The sequence below is a fragment of the Xenopus laevis genome, chromosome 5L (assembly GCF_017654675.1).
Source record: "Xenopus laevis strain J_2021 chromosome 5L, Xenopus_laevis_v10.1, whole genome shotgun sequence".
Taxonomy (NCBI): Eukaryota; Metazoa; Chordata; class Amphibia; order Anura; family Pipidae; genus Xenopus; species Xenopus laevis.
In genome coordinates this window covers 8,208,250-8,231,295 of record NC_054379.1, presented here as the reverse complement: position 1 = coordinate 8,231,295, position 23,046 = coordinate 8,208,250, and the positions used below count along the sequence as shown (strand labels likewise).

Here is a 23,046-nt window from a genome sequence, read left to right as displayed (position 1 = left end):
TACTCATCTTTCTATTCAGGCCTCTCCTATTCATATTCCAGTCTCTTATTCAAATCAGTGCATGGTTGCTAGGGAAATTTAGACCCTAGCAACCAGACTGCTGAAATTGCAAACTGGAGAGCTGCTGAATAAAAAGCTAAATAAAACCACAAATAATAAAAAAAATTAAAACCAATTGCAAATTAAATCAGAATATCCCTCATAATAAAAATTCATTTAAAGGTCAACAACCCCCTGAAGAACTGCTCGTGTGACAAGGTTGGGGTTCCCGCTGCGGGGCTAAAGCTGCACCCTGATTTCTGTTTTTTTAAAAATGATAAGACTGGAATTTAAATCAGTACTTGATTTTGCAACTGATTTTTCCTTCTCTCGCTGGAAACCCCACGTTATTCAGGAAGAATTTCCTTTTGGGAAAGTGATCCTCGTGGCACACAACATATTTTCCAGCCGATTCCTGACATTCCTTCTCTCAACGCTTTCACAAATACATACAAAGTATCTTTCATTGGAAAGCCACACTTTGCCTTTAAAGGGCCAGGCTGAATATCAATTAAATGCCTGTGGGCCGCCCACTGACTAACTGCCAGCTCTAACTGTCAGAGAATGGCAATGGGCAGCCTGGGATGATTTTTATCGCACATGTGCAGCAAATCAGCTGTAAAACTGCATTTGAATTTCAACTACAAAGGAGATATGTAGAAAATGTGAGCTACACAGCGGGAGCTTCTTATGAGCTACTTTACATTAACACATGCACAGTAATAAATGCACAACTACAAGTAGGAGCCAATAAAAATACCTTGTTAGCATAAACGCCGGCTCAAAACTGTAACAAAACAATTACTTGATGCTGCCATTAGTATGTTTTTAAAGGCAAAATATCCCAGTCGACAGGTAGAGTTTGTCCCACTTTTGTTGGTTTTTTATTCTGGATAACAGGTCCAATACCTGTACATGAACTGAGCTGCATGAATCCATATTGGAGGCAAAACCATCCTATCGGTTCAAAAGATTTTTAGCAGAGTTCCGGTATAAAGATCCAAATTACGGAAAATCCATTATCTTTACTTTAGGGGGCAGATTTACATAGGGTCGAATATCGAGGGTTAATTAGCGCTATTCCTACGATCGAACGATCGAAGGAATAATCCTTCGAATGGAATGATTCAAAAGATTTTAATCCATCGATCGAAGGATTTTCCTTCGATCAGAAAATTGTTAGGAAGCCTATGGGGACCTTCCCCGTGAACATTGGCCTAAGTAGGCTTTAGGTGGCGAAGTAGGGGGTCGAAGTTTTTTTTAAAGAGACAGTACTTGAATGGTCGAATAGTCGAACGTTTTTTAGTTCGAATCGTTCGATTTGAAGTCGAAGGTCGAAGTAGCCTATTGGATGGTCGAAGTAGACATATTCGACCATTCGAAATTCGAAGTATTTTTTCTTCTATTCCTTCACTCGAGCTAAGTAAATGGGCCCCTAGGTGGTAAGATCCAGATTAAAAAAATCTGGAAAAAAAAATAGTCCCATACCTGTACTGAGAGTGGAATAATTTATTATATATATTTATTAGAGCAGTGATGGGCAAAAATTTTCAGCAGGCTTCACTGCAAAAAAAAACAAAACACCTGTACGTTCTAATATATAGGAAAAAAAATCAACTCCCGTCTACCACTTCCAACCAGCCTGAGTTCCTCTACCATTTCATGGCCTACATCTGGCCCAACCCACTCTGATGATGTCACAGTTGTCCGGGGCCGGCACCATGTTTTTTACATGGGGTCAGTGACCCCCCATTTGAAAGCTGGAAAGAGTCAGATGAAGAAGGCAAATAATTCAGAATATTCTCTTATTATCATTGCATTGATGTAGTGAGGCCACATTGGGGAGTGGGTGGGTGTGGATATTGAGAAGAGTCTTTTCAGCCTCCGAAATGATATAGACATCACTATTGTTTATGAGCATGGGGCATCTAGTAATTCATCTCTGCAAGACTTACAGGACCTCCAGATGTTGTTGAGCAGCACAGTTACGCATCCAAACAAGAGTCCTCTCAATAGGATTTGGGGCAGAAGTCAAAAACCCATCATTCACAAAATCTCCATATTGGCAAGTTTCCATAGCCACACAAGGAACATATTACTGCAGTGCCACAAAGCACAGCTAGACAATACAAGTCCCAAGGAAATTAGAATGTCTTCTGTGTGTGTCCGTCAGCGGAGAGAGGGTTTTTTGGGAAAGTCAGGGTCTTGATTGGATTTAGAAGGGCCTGAACTCAATAGCTCTTGTTCTGCCTTTTCTTTGGGTATCAATGGGCTCCGGCCATTCATATGCAAAAAAAAAAGTGAAAGAGATTAATCACTGTCTTACTCTGCTTTTGGAATTTGCAAGGTGGCAGAGCTTGAGAAAGGACTCCTAGTGCCAGATCCGCCACATTGATGCCACATTAACCCCAAAGGTTTCCCGGAAAAAGGCTTTTTTGTTCGTTTGCTTGTGAGAACCACATTCCATCTCATGGAGACTGAGATCAGGCGGAAGAAAAACCAAGTTCAATTCTGTCTAAGCCTCCCTTTAGAAAATGCCTCCGTGTAGGATGTTAAGTAATGGAAAGTGGAACCGTTTTTTTAAATCCAAACTTATCAAAGGTCCAAAAAAATGTCATCGCCAGTGAAAAAGAATTTGAGCATGTGAAAACGTTCTATTTTCAGAAGGACTTTTTGGTTCCTTGTGGACCTTCTCGCCCTAATTGTGATGGTTGTTTTGCTCAGTTGGTCTCCAAGTACTACTCCCTCGAAAGTCACATTCCAATATCTGATCTAAAGAGATTGACCCATAATTCTTAGTGGGGTCTAAATTCTTTTTATTTGTAGTTTTAAGGCAATGCAATGTGTGTAGCATGAGAAGAGCTTCCATTTCCAGAAGCCTTTCAATTTCACTTCTTAGATTAAGCTTTTTGGTTCCTTGTGGACCTTCTCGCCCTAATCATGTTTGTTGTTTTCCTTGGTTGGTCTCCAAGTTCTACCATCCCAGAAGCCATGTTCCATTATCTGATATAAAGCTCTAAAGAGCTTTCATTTCCAGAAGGATTTCAATTTCATTTCTTGACTGAAGAAGGGCTTTTTGGATCCTTTTTTTTTTCTTGCCCTAATAGTGATAGTTGTTTTCCTCCGTTGGTCTCCAAATCCTACCATCCCAGAAGCCATGTTCCAATATCTGATCTAAAGAGACTTTCCCATAATTCTAAATGGGGTCTTAATCCTTTCATTTGTGGTTTTAAAGCAGTGCTATGTGTGTAGCATGAAGCATGAGAAGAGCTTCCATTTCCAGAAGCCTTTCAATTTCACTTCTTAGATTAAGCTTTTTGGTTCCTTGTGGACCTTCTCGCCCTAATCGTGTTTGTTGTTTTCCTTGGTTGGTCTCCAAGTTCTACCATCCCAGAAGCCATGTTCCATTATCTGATCTAAAGCTCTAAAGAGCTTTCATTTCAATTTCACTTCTTGGATTAAGAAGGGCTTTTTGGTTCCTTGTGGACCTTCTCGCCCTAGTAGTGACGGTTGTTTTCCTCCGTTGGTCTCCAAATCCTACCATCCCAGAAGCCATGTTCCAATATCTGATCTAAAGAGATTGAACCATAATTCTAAGGGGGTCTAAATCCTTTCATTTGTACTTTTAAGGCAGTGCTGTGTGTGTAGCATGAAGCATGAGAAGAGCTTCCATTTCCAGGTAGCTTTCAATTTCCCTTCTTGGATTAAGAAGGGCTTTTTGGTTACTTGTGGACCTTCTCATCCTAATAGTGATGGTTGTTTTGCTTGGTTGGTCTCCAAGTCCTACTTCCTCAGAAGCCACGTTCCAGTATCTGAAACTGACCCATAATTCTAAGTGAGGTCTAAATCCTTTCATTTGTGGTTTTAAGGACATGAAGCATGAGAAGAGCTTCCATTTTGAGAAGGCTTTCAGTTTTACTTCTTGGATTAAGAAGGTCTACTCCTCAGAAGCCTTGTTCCAATATCTGATAAGATCTGAAATGTTCCTTTTGGTCCTTCTTAGCCTAACCTTGATGGTTGTATTGGTTGGTTGGGACTCCATTTGCTGCTCAGATCTTTAGAACACTTGTTAGACCAATGAGGGAATAAGTTAAATGCTTTGATAAATAATTCATAACTAGAATGTGGAGAAAAGCTTCACAAATTGGATTTGAACATTTTGGTAAAATGACTGCACCTTTTGTTTATTTTTTTTTAAAAACCTCAGTGTGATGAATTCCATTTTTTAAGCTTATGTTTAATAATGATGATTATTGATTATCAAAAGTGTCTCATCTGCAATTCAGTGTAGTGCCGTGGTTACTGTCGCTATGGGATAGAATGGGGAGTGTTAGAGCCCTTAAAGGGGGTTATTCACCTTTAAATTAACTGTTAGTATGATGTAGAGAGTGATATTCTGAGACAATTTGCAATTGGTTTTCATTTTTTATTATTTGTGGTTTTTGAATTATTTAGCTTTTTATTCAGCAGCAGCAGTTTCAACCATCTGGTTGCTAGGGTCCTAATTACCCTAGCAACCATGCATTGATTTGAATAAGAAACTGAAATATGAATAAGAGAGGGCCTGAATGGGAAAGATGAGTAATAAAAAGTGGCAGTTACAATAAATTTGTAGGTTACAGAGGTATTTGTTTTTAGATGGGGACCCCCATTTGGAAACTGGAAATAATCAGAAGAAAAAGGCAAATAATCCAAAAAACTATAAAAAAAAATACAGACAAGCTGAAAATTGCTTAGAATTAGCCATTCCTTAAAATACTAAAAGCTAAATTAATTATCAATGTAAGGGAGGAACTCCACGGTGTCACTGGAGCCGACACGTTGCCATGCGACGAAACGCATGCGATGTGTCGGATGTTCTGAAGATAACAGGAAGTAAAGGAGAAATCGCAGGTAAGAACTACATTTATCCGACTGTGGGATGAAAACGTTTTCATCCGACAGTTGGATAAATGTAGTTATTGCAATTGCATGACATTAATCAACAAGCTACCAGATCATTAACGCTCAGGACTAGAATGAGTTTGTATTAGCTAAGTTAGAAGTCAAGCTCTTATTCCGGACCTCTCCCGTAGACTCAATTTTAATCAAATAATTCACATTTTTAAAATGTAATAATAAAACAGTAGCTTGTACTCTTGATCCCAACTAAGATATAATTAATCCTTATTAGAACAAAACCAGCCTATTGGGTTTATTTAATGTTTACATGATTTTCTAGTAAGATTTAAGGTATGAAGATCCAAATTACAGAAAGACCCCTTATACTGCAGAATAGAAGAGCTAGAATTTTAAAAACAACCAACATTTTTAGACATATTTATATTTTTAGAGTTAAAAAATCTTTCTTTCCAAACCATAAGGGCAGAGACAGCGACAAATCTCCTCTTCTTCGGAGCGACTAATCTCCCCGAACTGCCTTCCCGCAGGCTAGAATAAAAATCACCGGCGGGATGGCACTCGTGGGGGCTTCATTTTCCGATGTTGGCCGAAGTCGCCTCACAAGGTAACTTAGGACAACTTCGGAAAACGAAGAACTCAGATTGCCATCCCAGCAGCGATTTTCATTCTAGCTGGGGAAGGCAGGGGAAGGCAGTTCGGGGAGATTAGTCGCCCCGAAGAAGAGGAGATTTGTCGCTGGGCGAAAAATCTCCCCGAATCTGACCGTGTGTCTCTTCCCTAACATTTCTAGATTTTTTTCTCAGTTCCCCTTTCATGATTCAACTTCTCAAAGAAATAAGCCAACAAAAAAATAAAGCCAGAAGTCCCTGTGAGATCCTGCGATTCATTCCTCCCATCCCCGACATATTGTTCAAGTGATGTGTGTGAGTCTCATTATCCCGTTACTGACACGGACAGAAAAGAAAGCAGCGAGCCGTCACTTCATCAGGATTGTACTTGCCGGGGGTTATCTGACAAAGAAAGTGTCAGGAGGAGTTTGTGTTATTTTAATCCCCATTATCAAGTTCAAAAACACCCCCGGTGATACCTAAACACGGCACATTCCTCGTTTGTCATGGTGTTCAAGGAAATCTCAGTGCAATAAGTTCAAAGAACTCTAAATTGGTTGGTTGGTCTTTATAAAAATAACTGCGCCCTGTTTTAGGAAAGTTAAAAGAGTAAGTAGTGAGAGATACCTCCTAACCGCAGACTTCGGACACAGACGTTTTTACAACATTATCTTAATTAGAAATCTTTTGGCTGAGAATATCTGGAAAGCACCACCACCACCAGTGCCTAATTGAGGTACTAACTGGAAACTTCTTCTGTCAGGCCCTGATTCCTTGTATCTACTGTACCAGTTACACACGTGGAGATTTAGTCGCCCGGGGACAAATCTCTTCTTCTTCAGGCGACTAATCTCCCCAAACTGCCATCCCGCCAGCTAGAATCTAAATTGCTGGCGGGATGGCACTCGGAACGCTTCATTTTCTGAAGTCACCTGAAGTTTCCTCGTGAGGCAGAAGAAGAGGTGATTTGTCGCTGGGCGACTAAATCTCCCCGGATCTTCTCGTCTGTCTCTGCCCTCAAATTTCATTCCTAACCCAACAAGTTTATATTTTTTTAGTTGTAATATTGGTGTGTAGGCGCATCTCAGGTCATTTTGCCTGGTCATGTGATTTCAGAAAGAGCCAGCACTTTAGGATGGAACTGCTTTCTGACAGGCTCTTGTTTCTCCTACTCAATGTAACTGAATGTGTCTCAGTGGGACCTGGATTTTACTATTGAGTGCTGTTCTTATATCTAGATAAACTGGGATGGGGGTCCCCAAATGAATTATAGTTTTCACTCACATAATTTTGGAAGTAGCCCCGGTGCATCGCCCTGAGCCCTCAGCACAAACTGAAAATTCAATGGAGCAGGCACTCTCCAAGTCCTACCCCTCCGAAGCCATGTTCCAATATGTTTCACTGATAAGATCTAACAAGATGGAAACAGGCTGTCTGCAAGTTTGGATATAAGGCTCTGAACCATTAGGCTGTATCTGTGCTATAAACCAGCGGTTCTGCATAGTTGGCCAAAAGAACATAAAGGAATGATTTGCATGTCCCTCCCCTTGATGCCTTATGGGAGAATCAAAACTCTTATTTTGGTATCTAGGCAATGCTGTGAGTATTGCTGAGGCAATTAAATACCTTCTGATTTCAGAAGGCTTCACTTTTCATATTTATAATTCTTCCTGAGAAAGTTGCTTACCCGGTTCTATATAATTAACATCCTCCTGGATTCTCCTGCTTATCTGCACCAAAAAAATTGGCATCTGTCTTTATCTTGATCCCATAAATTAGCTCATTCCTATCCTTAATACATGATTTTCATGATTTGGAAAATATAAGCATAACTTGAAAGCCTCTCTACTCAAGAAAGAGAACATCTCACCCAAACCAGGGCTCACTGGGGTATTTCCGGTATCCCAGCAGGCCAGTCCAGACAAGAGAAGAACTTGTGAAAGAATATGGAAAACTTTCCATTCAAAAAAGGTGGCTGGCCAGCCTACCAATCAATTGCCACACACATTAAATACAAGTAAATAGGTATATAAATTCAAATAAACTTGCCTTAGTTAATTCAATAATAATACGTTTGGACATACCAACTTGGTACAAGTATGGGACATATTATCCAGAATGCTCAGGACCTGGGGTTTTCCAGGATCTTTCTGTAATTTGGATCTTCATACCATAAGTCTACTAGAAAATGATTTAAATATTAAATAAACCCAACAGGCTAGTGTTGCCTCCAATAAGGATTAATTATATCTTAGTTGGGATCAAGTTCAGGTATGAGACCTGTTATCCAGAATGCTGAGGACCTGGGGTTTTCTGGATAACAGATCTTTCTGTAATTTGGATCTTCATACCTTGGTCTACTAGAAAATCATATAAACATTAAATAAACCCAATAGGCTGGTTTTGCCTCCAATAAGGATTAATTATATCTTAATTGAGGTCAAGTACCGGTATGGGTCATGTTATCCAGAATGCTCAGGAACTGGGGTTTTCTGGATAACAGATATTTCTGTAATTTGGATCTTAATACTTTGGGTCTACTAGAAATTCATGTAAACATTAAATAAACCCAATAGGCTGGTTTTGATTCCAGTAAGGATTAATTACTGTATATCTTGGTTGGGATCACGTACAAGATACTGTTTTATTATTACATAGAAAAGGGGAATCGTTTTTAAGATCCAAATTACAGAAAGATCTGTTAGATACAATGGAGTCTAGGAAGACAACCTTTCTGTAACATGGAGCTTTCTGAATAATGTGTTTCCAGATAATGGATCACATACCTGTAATACATATGAGCTCTTAATTGGAGATAGTTGCACGAATGGTTATGGTGGATTATGAAACATGAAGAATAATTATTTATTATGGGCATGTTTGTTATATTGTTATACAATAACTGCAGAAAGATAGAGAAGAGGTCAGAGGACCCTGCCCTTGGAATAAATATGGTTTAGTTTCCCTTTGAAGTGTTCTGTGACAACAAAGACTTATCTGTGCACAAAATATTCCTCTGTTACAAATCTACCTTTGTACATCTGAATAGCAAGTGCCTCAACTGTTGTCTCATTGCAGACGTTCGTTAATGATTTTAAAGAACAGCCCAGTTTAGTGATGGACAAGAAAAGCCACATTAAAGTCCCAACCCAATATTCTGTTATTCCCCTCCTAATTAATATTTTCAGCTACTCAAATATTCTAATTTGTACTGAAAATTGCCAACGGTGTGACGAATTCTAACCAAGGCTAAGGTTTCCTGGTATTTTTAATTCATTTTGATAATTTTCTTTTTCCTTCTGTTTCTTCTGGAACATGGTGGCTGTTTACAACATTTGTCAGACATTATGTAAACATAAGGATGGAAATCTATGTCATTTAGAAAGAAAGCTCACATTATGTTCTTTTGCCATTTATAATGGAGAAGGCAAAGTGTTTTCTTGGCTTTTTACGGATATAAAATAAAGGGTGGTGGTGTTTTCCATATATTCATGAGTCAGTTGCTCAAGCAAAAACTTACAGCTGTATTGGTCAACTGTCATGTTCTGTGTCATCCGGTTGCGTTTGTTCCCCGGTTATACTGTACCACCTGGAAATACCCTGCATGCCTAAAAGTATCCATCACCTGCCTGTCCTACATCTCATTACCAGACCAATGCTATTGATATGTAGTTGGTCGTCCCTTTCCTGTTATAACAACATCAAATCTTCTGGGAAGGCTTTTCACTAAACGTTGGAACATTGTTGCTGGTATTTGCTTCTGTAGAGCCTAAAGCAGTGATCCCCAACCAGTGACTCATGAGCAACATGTTCCTCACCAACCCTTGGATGTTGCTCCCAGTGGCCTCAAAGTAGGTGCTTATTTTTGAATTGCTGGCTTGGAGGCAAGTTTTAGCTTCATAACAAGCCAAACAGAGCCTCCTGTAGGGGGTTACCAAAACGGTAACGGTTCATGGAGTTTCACTCTTTTGGTATCTCAGCTAAAGAGTGTGGGTCAGATGCCTGAGTACAAATTCATCCCTTAGTGCAGTTAAGATTGATATTATATCAACATAGAATGTAGTAAGCCAAACATGATGGAGCCTCCAAAGCAACTCATAATGGAGCCACCAAAGTAACTCATAATGGAGCCTCCAAAGTAACTCATAATGGAGCCTCAGAAGTAACTCATAATGGAGCCTCCAAAGTAACTCATAATGGAGCTTCCAAAGCAACTCATAATAGAGCATCCAAAGTAACTCATAATGGAGCCTGCAAAGTAACTCATAATGGAGCCTCAGAAGTAACTCATAATGGAGCCTCCAAAGTAACTCATAATGGAGCTTCCAAAGCAACTCATAATAGAGCATCCAAAGTAACTCATAATGGAGCCTGCAAAGTAACTCATAATGGAGCCTCAGAAGTAACTCATAATGGAGCCTCCAAAGTAACTCATAATGGAGCTTCCAAAGCAACTCATAATAGAGCATCCAAAGTAACTCATAATGGAGCCTCCAAAGTAACTCATAATTGAGCCTCCGAAGAAACTCATAATGGAGCCTCCAAAGCAACTCATAATGGAGCTTCCAAAGTAACTCATGATGGAACCTCCAAAGCAACTCATGATGGAGCCTCCAAAGTAACTCATGATGGAGCCTTCAAAGTAACTTATACTGGAGCCACTGAAGTAACTTATAATGGAGCCTCCAAAGTAACTAATAATGGAGCATCCAAAGTATCTCATAATGGAGCAAAAGTAACTCATAATGGAACCCCCAAAGTAACCCAACTGAGGCTTAATTAAGAAGATGATCATATTATGCATTTAACACACACACACAGTTCACACACTGTGCATTTTATGTGTCATTGTGCGTTGGTTGTATCCCCTACTGACACTTTTATTCACTGGGCCACCCACAGCCTACAATTACACCCTTGAGAGTTTTAAACAAGAACAAGTTTAGGCGTAGCCAAATGGCAGACTCGCTCTCTTCCCTGTAACCTTGACCTTGGTCCCTGGAGGGTATAGACCAAAAGAGATTCTACTCAGACAGATGCTCAACCCTACTCTGTTTTCCTACTCTGAACTGGACAAACTGACAGTCATTGAACAGTCGCACCCATAAGCTCTTTATATTTATATATAAATACTGAATATACAATACTTGGGAAAAGTCTCCTACAAACCATTTACGGGTTAAGTTTGGCTCCTCTGGCCAGTGAATATTTAAACCTTTGCAGACATCATTTCTCAGTTTCTTGAATTCCGATTATTTCCATTTCCAGTCTGCCATAGGCTTTGTGAGAGTTTTCCACCTTGTGATATACGTTCCAGCACATTCTTCCCATTTGCTTAGCTCAGCAAAAAACCTTACGGAGGGAGATTTTTATCTTTTGTTTCCCAGAGTTCTTTTCACCAGGCATTGATTTAAATGACAGACTGGAAGATGGACCTGAATCTGCAGGAATTGAAGCTTCTTAAAGGATAAGGAACAGTCAATACACTTGGGGTGCCAATATGTTAGTCACCCTCCAGTGTATAAAATCAGGAATATTTTTTCTGGGACCAGTGCTCCAGTTCAGAAAAACTTTCATCTGGGATCTTACTCATCACACCACCATTTTTGTTGCATTTCCCAAGGCTCCCTTGTCCTGGTATAGACTTGCAAATGCTAAAAATAATACTAATTCAGGAGCCCCAAGGGAGCCTTGGGAAATTCTACAAAGATGGTGGTGGAGCACCAGTTGTAATCATATACACTAGAGGGTACCTAACATAATGGCACCCACCAGCAATCAAAGTGTATTTCAAAGGGGGGTTCTCCTTTAAGTTAACTTTCAGTATGCTATCGAATGACCAATTTTAACTTTTCAATTGGTCTTCATTATTATTTTTTTATAGTTTTTAAATTATTTTTCTTCTTCTACTGACAGCTTTCAAATGGGGGTCGCTGACCCCTTTAAAAACAAACAAACAAATGCTCTGTAAGGCTACACAACAATTGCTGTTGCTACCCTTTATTACTTTCTATTCTAAGCCTCTCCTATTCATATTCCAGTCTCTTATTCAAATCAGTGCATGGTTGCTAGGGGAATTTGGACCCTAGCAACCTGATGGCTGAAATTACAAACTGGAGAGCTGCTGAATAAAATCCTAAATAAGTCCAAAACCACAAATAATAAAAAATGAAAACCAATTGGAAATTGTCTCAGAATTTCACTCTCTACATCATACTAACAGTTAACCCACAGGTGAACAACCCCTTTAAATGGCAATTTTCGGCAGGTTTGGTAACCAGGCCAATAATTTCTCTGATCCATTGTTGACAGGTTAAACCAGACTATTGTGTTGTTTTATACAGATGCAGCAGCTGGAGAGACAAGTCACGGAGGCTAATCGCCGGGCAGAAAAGGCATATGAGCAGGTAAGGGGAACCAACCATTTTTCACATATTTTTAGCATTTTGGAATTAGAGGCGTCTGTTTCTTGTTGCTTCCCAGCTTTCCGTGGCTTTTCTTTCTTTACGATTTCCAGTATGTTACACCTCATTGGCACCCTCCTGGGAATCAGCTCCTCTCCCATGGAAAAGTGCCCTGCTTGACTGTTGTTAACCGAATACAGAACCCTCATTCTGGCTTTACATGGCTGCTAAATGGTTTGTCATCAGTTTATAAATCCTCTTGTGAGCAGAATTACTAACTCTGGCCTTTCCATCACTAAGCCTTACAATACAAATTACTTTTGCAGCAGAAATATACATTTCAGACGCAGGGATTCTACTAAAATATTCTGATATCGTTCTAAAGTGCACGTAGTGATGAGTGAAATTCCCACCAAATTTCACAGCGAAAATTAGGCTTTCGGACAGGTGAAAAAATTTATCGCACATCAAAAAAATTTCATCACCCACCCAATTTTTGCCATTTCGCTAATTTTGGACGAAATGGGTCAGATTCACCCATCACTAGGCTGATGGCATAATTAGAAGTAATTGGGTGCCCACCACTGCAAAATCTTTTAAGGTAAACTTTGGAGAAGATGATCTACATAGGTATTTATATTATGGAAAAGCTGTCTCCCATACACTCAATTTTATCCAAATAATTCTAATGATTTCCTTTTTCTGTGTAATAATAAAACAGTCGCTTGTACTCGATCCCAACTAAGATATAATTAATCCTTATTGGAGGCAAAACCAGCCTATTGGGTTTATTTGAAGGAGACATATAGGATATGTTCAAAAAAACTAATTTTGGAGGCAATAATGTACAATATACAGTGCTGGTTTTACTTGGGGCTAAAAAATGTATATTATCCCCCCTTCCTTTATTGGAGCTCCCTATAAATTTGCTATGGTCCTTGTCCGTGTTTCAATTGAGGGGTGGGCTTGTTCTAATGGTCCCTGCCAGAAGCACATTAGGAGGGGGACAGCCAATCACAGCCCTGCAGTCACACAAGCAAAGGCAGGCTTCAGTTCCCTATCACGTCAGCTCCCCTGCACAGCCTGGGAAGGGAGGCAGCAGGAAGTAATGGGATAGGCAGGGTTAATTGGGTTTTGCAGGAATGTTCAATAAATCAGGTCCCAATAGGGTTGCCACCTGTCCGGTTTTGAACCGGACAGCCCATTTTTTCCTAATTTTTCTAGGATTGACATGGCGATCAGCCAATCACCAATCGCCACGTCATAGACCTGCCATTGTGGCCCGCCCCAATGCATTGTGGCCCAGCCCCAACACGTCATGGCCCGCCCCTCTGCCCAGAGTTCCACCACACAGAAGGTGGCAACCCTAAGTCCCAAGCTGTAACATACTCGTCAATTGGGAAGCTCAAGAGGCAGCCGCTACACTCAGACGCACAAGGGAAATCCCTGCGGATTCCGGTATTCACCAACGCCTTTTTGGGGCCCTAGGCTTTCTGATGCAGAACCAATGAGGGAAAGGTGCATTAGGTAGAAAACAAGTCTGAAAAGAAGTACCAATAAGGGTTAGGCAAAAACATAGTCAATCAGGCAAAAGGGTCAAGGCAGGCGGCAGGAATCAAGGTCAAAAGCAGGCAGGAGTCAAAAACCAGAATAATCCAATACAATATCACGCTTCAGCAGGGTCTGTAAACAGAAGTCCAAATGGAGAATTGGCTTTTTAAAGGGAATTTTGGTGCCAAAATTCAAATTCCGCTCCAAATGATGACGTCATGACGCGAGTGTCATTATGCTCAGTGGCAACGCTGGCAAGGCAACGCCAGTGTCACTTTAAGGACGGTAAAATCAGCGCCAGACATGCCCGCGCCCCACCACTCTGCAGGAGATGCCCGGGGAGGTAAGGATGCCAAGAGAGCTTCCAGCGCGTCTTACACAAGCATTCTGGATAGCAGATCCCATTCCTGTAGTTATGAGATCACTATTACAATTGACTATTTGTACTACGTATAAGGGGTCATTTACTGGGTGCAGAGCAAGGTGCAAGTAGGGTTGTCACCGAAGGTTAAAAACCGGGCTCAAAAGTGGGTGTAATCTGTTTTTCACACTTTACGCCCTGTCCTGCCTGAATTTCAGCCGGCCTTTGGGCAGTGGTGTAACTATATTGGAACCATATTGGTTGCCCACCATAATGATAAGCAAGTTAACCTGAACCTGACCCCCAGCCACTACCATACCTCCCAACATTTCAGAAATAAAAAGAGGGACAATAAAATTGCTGTGCGCAGTGCGGCAATTTTTTTTGACCACACCCATTTTTGTGGCCACACCCCCTAATTAACATGTTCATTTTACAAAATTTGGCAGGTTATGAAAGTCTGAGCATATTTCTGTGTTTTTTTTCCAGTTATTACAGTTTTGCTAATGAAGGTGAATTGCCCTTTAAGCTGTGAGTCTAACTTCTCCCAAGAGACCTGTTTATCTAAATTGTTACAATTACTTATTTGCTTATCTCAAAATTGTTACAAAAGTATCTTATCTGCAGCTGTGGCTGTTCTGGGCTCTCTGCCAAAAGCCAATTAAGTTAGAAACATTGTTTCTTTTTCTGCCTGTTCGGTGCAGAGAAAATCGGGACTTTCCAGTATAAACGAGAGACTGCGGGTTGAGCTGTCAAAAGAGGGACTGTCCCTCTAAAAACGGGACAGTTGGGAGGTATGCACTCCTTCACAACCTGGAACCCAGGCCACACTCCTCCTCTACTGTATGACCCACACTCGTCCACTCCCCTCTGATGACTCATATATGGGTGGGATCAGCCTATGTAGGGGTAGAGACCCTGTATGAAGTTTGACTCACCACCACCACCTAGTGTTCATTTTCTTCATTGTAACCCAACCCAACCTGAGGATCAACTTGCAGTTACCAGCGGGATTAGGGCCAACCTGCTCATCAGGTTAGCACAGGCTTCGTCGCACTTTGCCAGGAGAAGTTTCGCCAGGGCGCCGCTAATTCACTAAAATCCGAAGTTGCGCTTAGGGAGGCGAACGGTAGCGAATTTGCGCTAACGTTAATTCGTCAAGGAAAGCAAAGTTATGCTAGCGCTGGCTAATTTGCATACGGCTCCAAGTTAAAGTACAATGGACGTATATGTAGCAGCAAATACATTACACTACACAAGCCTGGGAAAGCTTCATAAAATAAAATAGAGTTGTTATATTGCCCTATACATGTGCCCACTGTATCGTTTATGTTCCATATGTTAGGAAATGTAGGGGGGAAGGAGGGTTCCCCCAAAAAAATTTACGATCTTTTTCAGCCTATCACCCTTATAAAAGTAAGGGTGCGAAGTAGCTCTAGAGTAGGTCCACTTCGCTAGCGAATTTACGCCAGCGCCCGTTAGTAAATCGGCGAAGCAACGAAATGATGCCACGCTGGCGAATTTGCACTAGCGTTAGCCACTGCGCACTTTAGTGAATTTGCCCCATAGTGAGATGTGCAGGTAGGAATGGCCTGCTGGCAGTTAGAACAGGCAGTTTCACATGAGATGAGCTCATGGACTGAAGCATTTATGATGGAAAAGGATCTGAGGCTGAGGTTTATATCCAGCCATTAACTGTGGATCCAGCAATAAATTCACAGGGAGGGCCCAGAAGCATTTCCTCTCAGCAGATAAACAATTAGAGGCATGTTTAGGAATTTTCGGATAAGGACAGTAGATGGGGAGAAGCCTCTTTTTGACTTTAAAAGGATAAAGTCCATGTCCTTGTTTACTCCACTCACTAATTGTCCGGCTTAAATATTAGTTAAAGTTGCACAGACTGAACACCATAAGGTTTTATGGACATTCTTAATGTAAAGCAAGTCCCTACTAACTGGCGGGTGACTGTCCCTCCAAAGCAGCATGACAGTTATTGCGCAGGAGAAATCACCTGCTGAAAGGGGTGGTTCACCTTTAAATGAATGTTTGGTATGATGAAGACATTCATATTCAAAGACAATTTGCAATGCATTTTGATTTTTTTATTTTTGTTAGCATTTTTTATGTTCAGCCGCTCTCCATTTTGAAATTTCAGAAGCTATTGGTTGCTAGGGTCCGGCATGTCCTAGCAACCAGGCAGCAGTTTGGATGAGAGACTGGAAGATGAATAGTAGAAGGCTGGAATAATAAGATCAAAAGTGACATTGTAGCCTCGCAGAGTAACAATTTTTCAGCTGTGGGGGGTCAGTGACCTCCATCTGAAAGCTGAAAAAAAGGCAGAAGAAGAAGAAGATAAAAAAATAAAGACGGACTGAAAAGTTGTTAAGAATAAAACATTCTATAACATGCTAAAAGTCAAATAAAAGTTAACTTTCAGCTTGTAGAATGGTTAATTGTAAGCAACTTTTCAATTGTTCTTCATTTATTCTTTTTTGAAGTATATTTTTACAGTTTTTGACCCCATCTAAAAAACAAATGCTCTGTAAGGCTACAAATGTATTGTTATTGTTACTATTTATTGCTCATCTTTCTATTCAGGCCTCTCCTATTCATATTCCAGTCTCTTATTCAAATCAATGCATGGTTGTTAGGGTAAATTGGGCCCTAGCAACCAGATTGCTGAAACTCCAAACTGGAGAGCTGCTGAATAAAAAGCTAAATCAATTTAGCCCTGTGCAGTCAGGCAAATGAATGCAAATATCTGATCGGACAATAGGGGGCCTATTTACTTAGCTCGAGTGAAGGAATAGAATTAAAAAAATTTTGAATTTCGAATGTTTTTTTTGGCTACTTCGACCATCAAATTGGCTACCTCGGTTAATTAACCCTCGATATTCGACCCTTAGTAAATTTTGCAAATGGCTCGCAAATGAGACGGGTGTTTGCGTGAGTGCGCCCAGTGTGCGAAGTTGTTCGCGAAAACAGCGTTGACAGTAACTTAAATGCACAATTTGCTAAACTGTTTTGCAAATATTTTCTCCGCCACCAAAGTCGTGGCGTAACTCAGACGCAGAGTGTTCGCAATTTGCATTTTTCGCCATATTTATGGACATTCGCAGTATGGACAAAAAAATCGCAATTCGGTTTGCACATTAAATACACGGCTCTTATCCAGCTGTATAAATATAACCATCTGCAGGACAAATATTTTCAATGTTCAAATCATTCTGCCCTGCGCGAAGTTTATAAATGAGCCGCCTTGTGTGCCGTAGCTTTAAGATACGGAAGAATTTGTTTCCATGCTGTGTTTGATATTATCTCTCCCTGCCACATTCTCTGGTGCATTAAGCTGTGCAACGATTACAGTAATTACAAGAACCTGTTGTGAATAGCACTGTGTGTATATATATATATATTTATTTGTATATTTAATTGCAAGTCTATTGTCCCTCCAACAGGTACAAGTCATGGAGGAAAAGCTAAAAGCAGCCAATATCCAGACCAGTGAAGCAGAAACTCGGTGGTACCAGAAGAGCCAAGACTTAGAGGAGCTGGTGCAAGAGAAGGATGATATTATTCACTGTCTGGAGCAGGAACTTGAAGATCAGGTTAGAATGCATGGATAGAAATATATATATATATATATATACTGTATACACACACACAGAGTATAAAGGAGCACATTGTTACTGCCAGAGATATTTATTTCGAATGATCCGGACATTGTTTAAATGAGGATTAGTAATGGGAATGTGCTGCTGCTGCTGGGAGACTAGAGGAATCAATTATGCCTCATCCTGCTCTTTCCAAATTACAGACTTCAGAACAGGGAGAAAGTAGAAAGGTTTTGGCACGAGCAGCCCCCCTAGCAGTCTCATTTATAGGGTACAGGCTGCTTCATGCAATAAATAAAATCTGCAACCAGGGGTGTAACTATAGAGGAAGCAGACCCTGCGTCTGCTGGGGGGCCCCAGGAGGTATAGGGGCCCCATGAGGCCCTAATTCGTATACAATTTCAATAAATGTTGGTAAAATATGTCAATCTCTAGACATTTTGGGGGCCTGAAAAATAATTTGCTGTGGGGCCCAGTAACATCTAGTTACACCACTGTCTGCAACCCAGTTTTTCTCTAATCAGACTTTTCCAGAGGGAGAGGGAAGAGTGGAAAAGTGCAAAGAGCTGGTGCAAACCGCAATGTTTTTCACATCTTTGCACCCTGCCCTATATTTTTAAGAATAGCTACAGGCTTTGCTTTCCAAAAACTGCTAACTGCAGTGTCAGGGGGTCCAGGGCCCACCAGATTCTGATTTAGGGGCCCCCCAGGTACAACCCCCCAGCCACACATTTCCCCTGCGCCCAATGTTCTCCTCTTGCAGTGCAAACAGGTCCAGGTCAGGGAGCAACGCCCAAGTCGTGGGTCTGGGTTGACGGGTCCTCACTAGGTTTTTTCCCAGCGTCCCACTGGCCCAGTCCGACCCTGGGTATCTGCCCCATGAATACGTCCCCACTTACTGGTCTGTAGTTAAAAAGCGCAAATATAGGGAATCCTTTCTAAGAGTAATATTTCATTTTACATCCCTGCGTATAAATTACACTCACAGGATAAATCAATGTGAATGTGGAAATGGATTTAGCAGCAGGGCAAATTCACTAAGCAGCGAAAATGCGCTAGCAACGGCTTCGCCACACTTCGCCGCATTTCGCCAGGCGAAGTTTCGCCAGGGTGCCGCTAATTCGCTAAAATCCAAAGTTGCGCTCAGGGAGGCGAACGGTTGCGAAGTTGTGCTAGCGTTAATTCGTCAAGCAAAACGAAGTTACGCTAGCGATGCCTAATTTGCATACGGCGCCAAGTTAAAGTACAATGGACGTATATGCAGCAACAAATACATTACACTACACAAGCCTTGGAAACCTTCATAAAATAAAATAGAGTTGTTATTTTGCCCTATACATGTGCCCACTGTATAGTTTATGTTCCATATGTTAGGAAATGTAGGGGGGAAGGAGGGTACCCCCAAAAAAATGTATGTCATTTTTGTCACATGATTCACTAAAACTTCTGTATTATAATAAATAAAGTATCCCTTGTTGGAAAATATCATGATATTATAAGTAACCTCCGAGTTCCATGACCTTGTAAAATATAAGGATATTATAAGTCACCGAGGAGTTCCATGACTTATAATATCCTTATATTTTACAATAGGGGGTACTTTATTCACTTTTTATTGAAAGCCTACTGCAGGATAGAATTGGACGGCAGAAATTATATTTTATATCCCTAGTGGTATAAAATCTAAAGAGAAATGTAATGCCCCTGGTCCTACTAAAGCCAACATTGTGCATCTCAGATCCAGAAACAATACGTTTCAGGTTAATAAAGGTAGAAATACATTTGTAAAGAAAAGCTTTTAGATCATATATTGCACATTGGATCATTTTTTTATAACTTTCAGAAGCAAATCCGGATAGAAGAAGCAAAGATGATAGAAGACAAGGCAGCAAAGATAAAAGACTGGGTCACGTCAAAACTCAGAGAGGTATTGACTTACTTTACGCCACTATAAGGTGAATTTTTGGGTCTTTCAACCCAAAACGTAAAGCTGGAAAATGAACAATCCATGATATGTAGAGTTCGTTTTGGATTTGATTAGTCCTTACAAAAGAATTTTGGAGCAAAGGGGTATATTTATCAAAGAGTGAAGTTAATAGTGAGTGAAAATTCCGCCACTCTCCATTCATTTCTATGGGATTTTTATAGGCGCATTTATCAAAGGGTGAACTTTCACTTTCACCCATCGATAAATACGCCTTTCAAAATCCCATAGAAATGAATTGAGAGCTGCGGAATTTCACTCTAGTGGCGGAACTTCACTCTTTGATAAATTTACCCCAGAGTGTTTCCATCTCAGGAGCTACACCCCTGACCAGATCAAGGGAATCTGATTTGCTTTGACATTTATAACTTGTCTTGTAGTTTCAACATGGGCCATTAGCTTTAATTATCCCTCAGTCATTAAGATTATAGTAATGTTTTCATTATATTACTGAATGACACTGGCTTGTGATACATAATATCATTCTTTTATTCAGCTGGAAATTGAGAATCAGAATCTTCGTCTAATCAATAAAAATTTCAACGAAGAGATCGTTGCTCTGCGTTCCAAGTTACAAGGTAATACAAATAAGCAAACACTCTATATTCACTGGCTTCCAATGGCTGGACTGTGTTGGAAAATCGGGGTGATGAGCAGGCAAGTGAGGGGTGGCAAATGTGAGTGGGCAGGGGGCTAAAGGTGTTTACCTTGACACCCCAGTATGGGGCAGATATACTAAAGGGCGAAGTGACTAACACTGGCGACGGTTCGCCAGCGTTGCCGTTTTCAAGCACTTCGTGATTTACTAACAGGCACAGGTGTAACTTCGCTAGCGAAAGAGACAGACGCTAGCGGTCATTCGCACTCTGACACCAGGCAAATTTTTGTTCTGGCGAATGAACTTTACTCCACTAAGATGCAGATTTTACTGAACGTTACCTCTTTCGCCAGACTTGCCTTCCCCAGCTCCGACCAGGAGAAGTGCATTGGAGTGGATAGGACTTCCTCAATCTTCTGTTACTTACATCATATTTTTAGGGGAAAAAGTTTCAAAGTCCCAAAAAACGCTGGCGTCTTTTCATTTTTTCAGAGTGATAGGCTGCAAAAGTCCTTACAATTTTTTTGGGGTAACCGGGTTCCCCCCTACATTTTCTAACATATGGAACATAAACTATACAGTGGGCTCATGTGTAGGGCAATATAAAAACTCTATTGTCTTTATTAAGGTTCCCTGGACTTGTGTAATGTAATGTATTTGCTGCAACATATACGTCCATTGTACTTTAAATTTCCCGCCGTATGCAAATTAGCCTGAGCGAAGACCTCTAACAAAGTTGCACTAGGCATAATTGAACGCTAGCGCATCTTTGCTTTGATTGGCGAAGTAACGATAGCGAAAATTCATCAGCGTTCGGCAGCCCTGGGCGAAACTTCGCATTTTAGTAAATTATCGTTGACTGAGCGAATTTTCGCCTGCGAAGTGTTGCGATGGCTGCGAAGCCGTCACTGGCGAATTTTCGCCACTTAGTAAATTGACCCCTATGTATTGACCCAACTGTGGTACATGAGCACCCCAGCAATATTGGGAAATGCATGTGCAGCTTTGGATATATCCAGTGACACCCATAATGATATACTGGTGGCTCATTCTGTGCAGAGAATATAGTCAAGGCTCAATACTTCTTATTATGTTCATATATGTCTTAATGACTGTTTTACAGAGATCAAGGATAAAAAATCTACGGCGGTTGCCACACAGAAGCCGCCGGAAGGTCAGCGACTGAGTAGTTTGACTTTTGGATGTTTTCAAAATAGAGCAAAAAGCCCCCAGGTGGATCCGAAATGTGAAGAAAACAACAAGTCATCACCGGAAACAACAGACGTCAGCTACGGTAACACCCCATTTACTGTTCTAATGGTTCTGGCTTATAATATGATCCAGCGATGTGGAACAGAACTAAAGCTGGGCACATGTGGGCTGACTATAAACAAAACTGGCAAGTACAGTCACATACAGGACTCAATGGCTACCCAAACCAGTGGCTTCATGTGACTAGAAATGCTAGTCCAGAGGTTCAGCAGCCCTTTAACAGTATTGATCCAGTCCTTCAAAGTTGTCCCCAGCAGCTCCCCCATCTTAGGTCTTGTTTGGACATCTTTTGTGTGTCAGTGGCTCTGCACATGCTCAGTGTGCTCTGGGCTCTTCTGAGCCGCTTTGCTTACAGGGTCATTGGAAATCATTGAAACATTAGCAGAAAGTAAGTTTGTATCTATCATAAAAGCTGACTGATATTAATTTTCATTGAATACAGTAGGGAATTCAAAAATGGGTTAACATAGAAACAACTGCATGTTTATCGTCAATGAGAATATCTTCATAGTACAACATATAGTTCAATCTCTGTGGACATCTGTCCAGTTTTGACCCAGATAGCCCGGTTTTTTGAAGGGATGTTCAGGTCAAAAATGGCTGAGATTGACGCGGCGATCAGCCAGTCGCCACATCATAGCCCCGCCCCTGGTGTCACAGTCCTGCTCTCACACATCACAGTTCCGCCCAATCACGCCATGGCCCTGCCCCCTGCTATTTCACGGTCCCGCCTCCCCTCCGAAGTTTGTTGGGGGGAAAGGTGTTGAGTGGGTCCTTTAACTCAGGTAAGTGGCAGCAGCCCAGAACATATGCTGGGAATTAACAGAAAAGAAGATGGGGAGCTACTGGGGCATCTTTGTAGACAAAGATCTTTCCTGATAAAGGGCTGTGGTTGCCTTGGGCTGGTACAGAAGCACAAATCAATACGTCTAGCCTATTGCTTTTGCTCTTTAGCTTGATCTATGGAATGCATTGCAATGTAAACAAACAACAAACTTAGGATCTGTTATCCAAAATGCTTGGGATATGGGGTTTCCCAGATAAGGGTTTTCCCCCCATAATTTGGATCACAATACTTGAAGAGGAACATTTATAAAGGGTCGAATTTCAAATTCAAGTGAGTTTTTTTTAACTCACATGAATTCAATTTTACTCAAAATTCGATTGGGGGGGGGGTAATTTATTAAAAAAATAGAATATGTGAAACTCAGACGAATTTAAACGTCCGGAAAATTGAATTCGATCAAACTCAATTGGATTTTTTTCTCCACGAAGGCTACACACATCTCCAAATTGGTCACTGGGCCTCTACTAAAAATGTTTAAACATGAAATCAGTCCAATAGGATTATTTTACCACCAATATGGGTTCATGGAGCTTAGTTACCATCAAGCACAAGGGAATGTTTTATTGTTATTTTAAAGGAAATCATTATTAAAAATTAAAGTTACAGTATTTGCTTAAATTGGAGTCTATGGGCAACTGCCTTATCATCCTTTGGAACTTTCTGGTTTCCAGATAATGTATTCTTCTATTCTATGTTATTTAGCATCAGAAGTATTACACTTTATAAGTGGATACTAAAACTTCTTTATTCCTCACCTTTCACACTTCTCTTTACCTAGGTAAAAATTATAATAGTTTTTAGCTAAGCCATCTCACAGACTGGGCTCCCCAACCTTTACCTGTAAGTAATATTCTGATGAAAAAAAA

General features: G+C 40.7%; 1 protein-coding gene across 1 annotated transcript in view; it reads left to right on the top strand.

The window, feature by feature from the left end:
- Positions 1-23,046, top strand: part of plekhh2.L (pleckstrin homology, MyTH4 and FERM domain containing H2 L homeolog) — a 77,914-nt gene that overhangs the window by 21,878 nt on the left and 32,990 nt on the right. Inside the window, exons 3-7 of the mRNA XM_041562502.1 lie at positions 11,894-11,956; positions 17,324-17,473; positions 19,323-19,406; positions 19,960-20,041; positions 21,185-21,355. Coding sequence (XP_041418436.1) covers positions 11,894-11,956; positions 17,324-17,473; positions 19,323-19,406; positions 19,960-20,041; positions 21,185-21,355 — 550 coding nt within the window. The remainder of the gene's footprint in view (positions 1-11,893; positions 11,957-17,323; positions 17,474-19,322; positions 19,407-19,959; positions 20,042-21,184; positions 21,356-23,046) is intronic.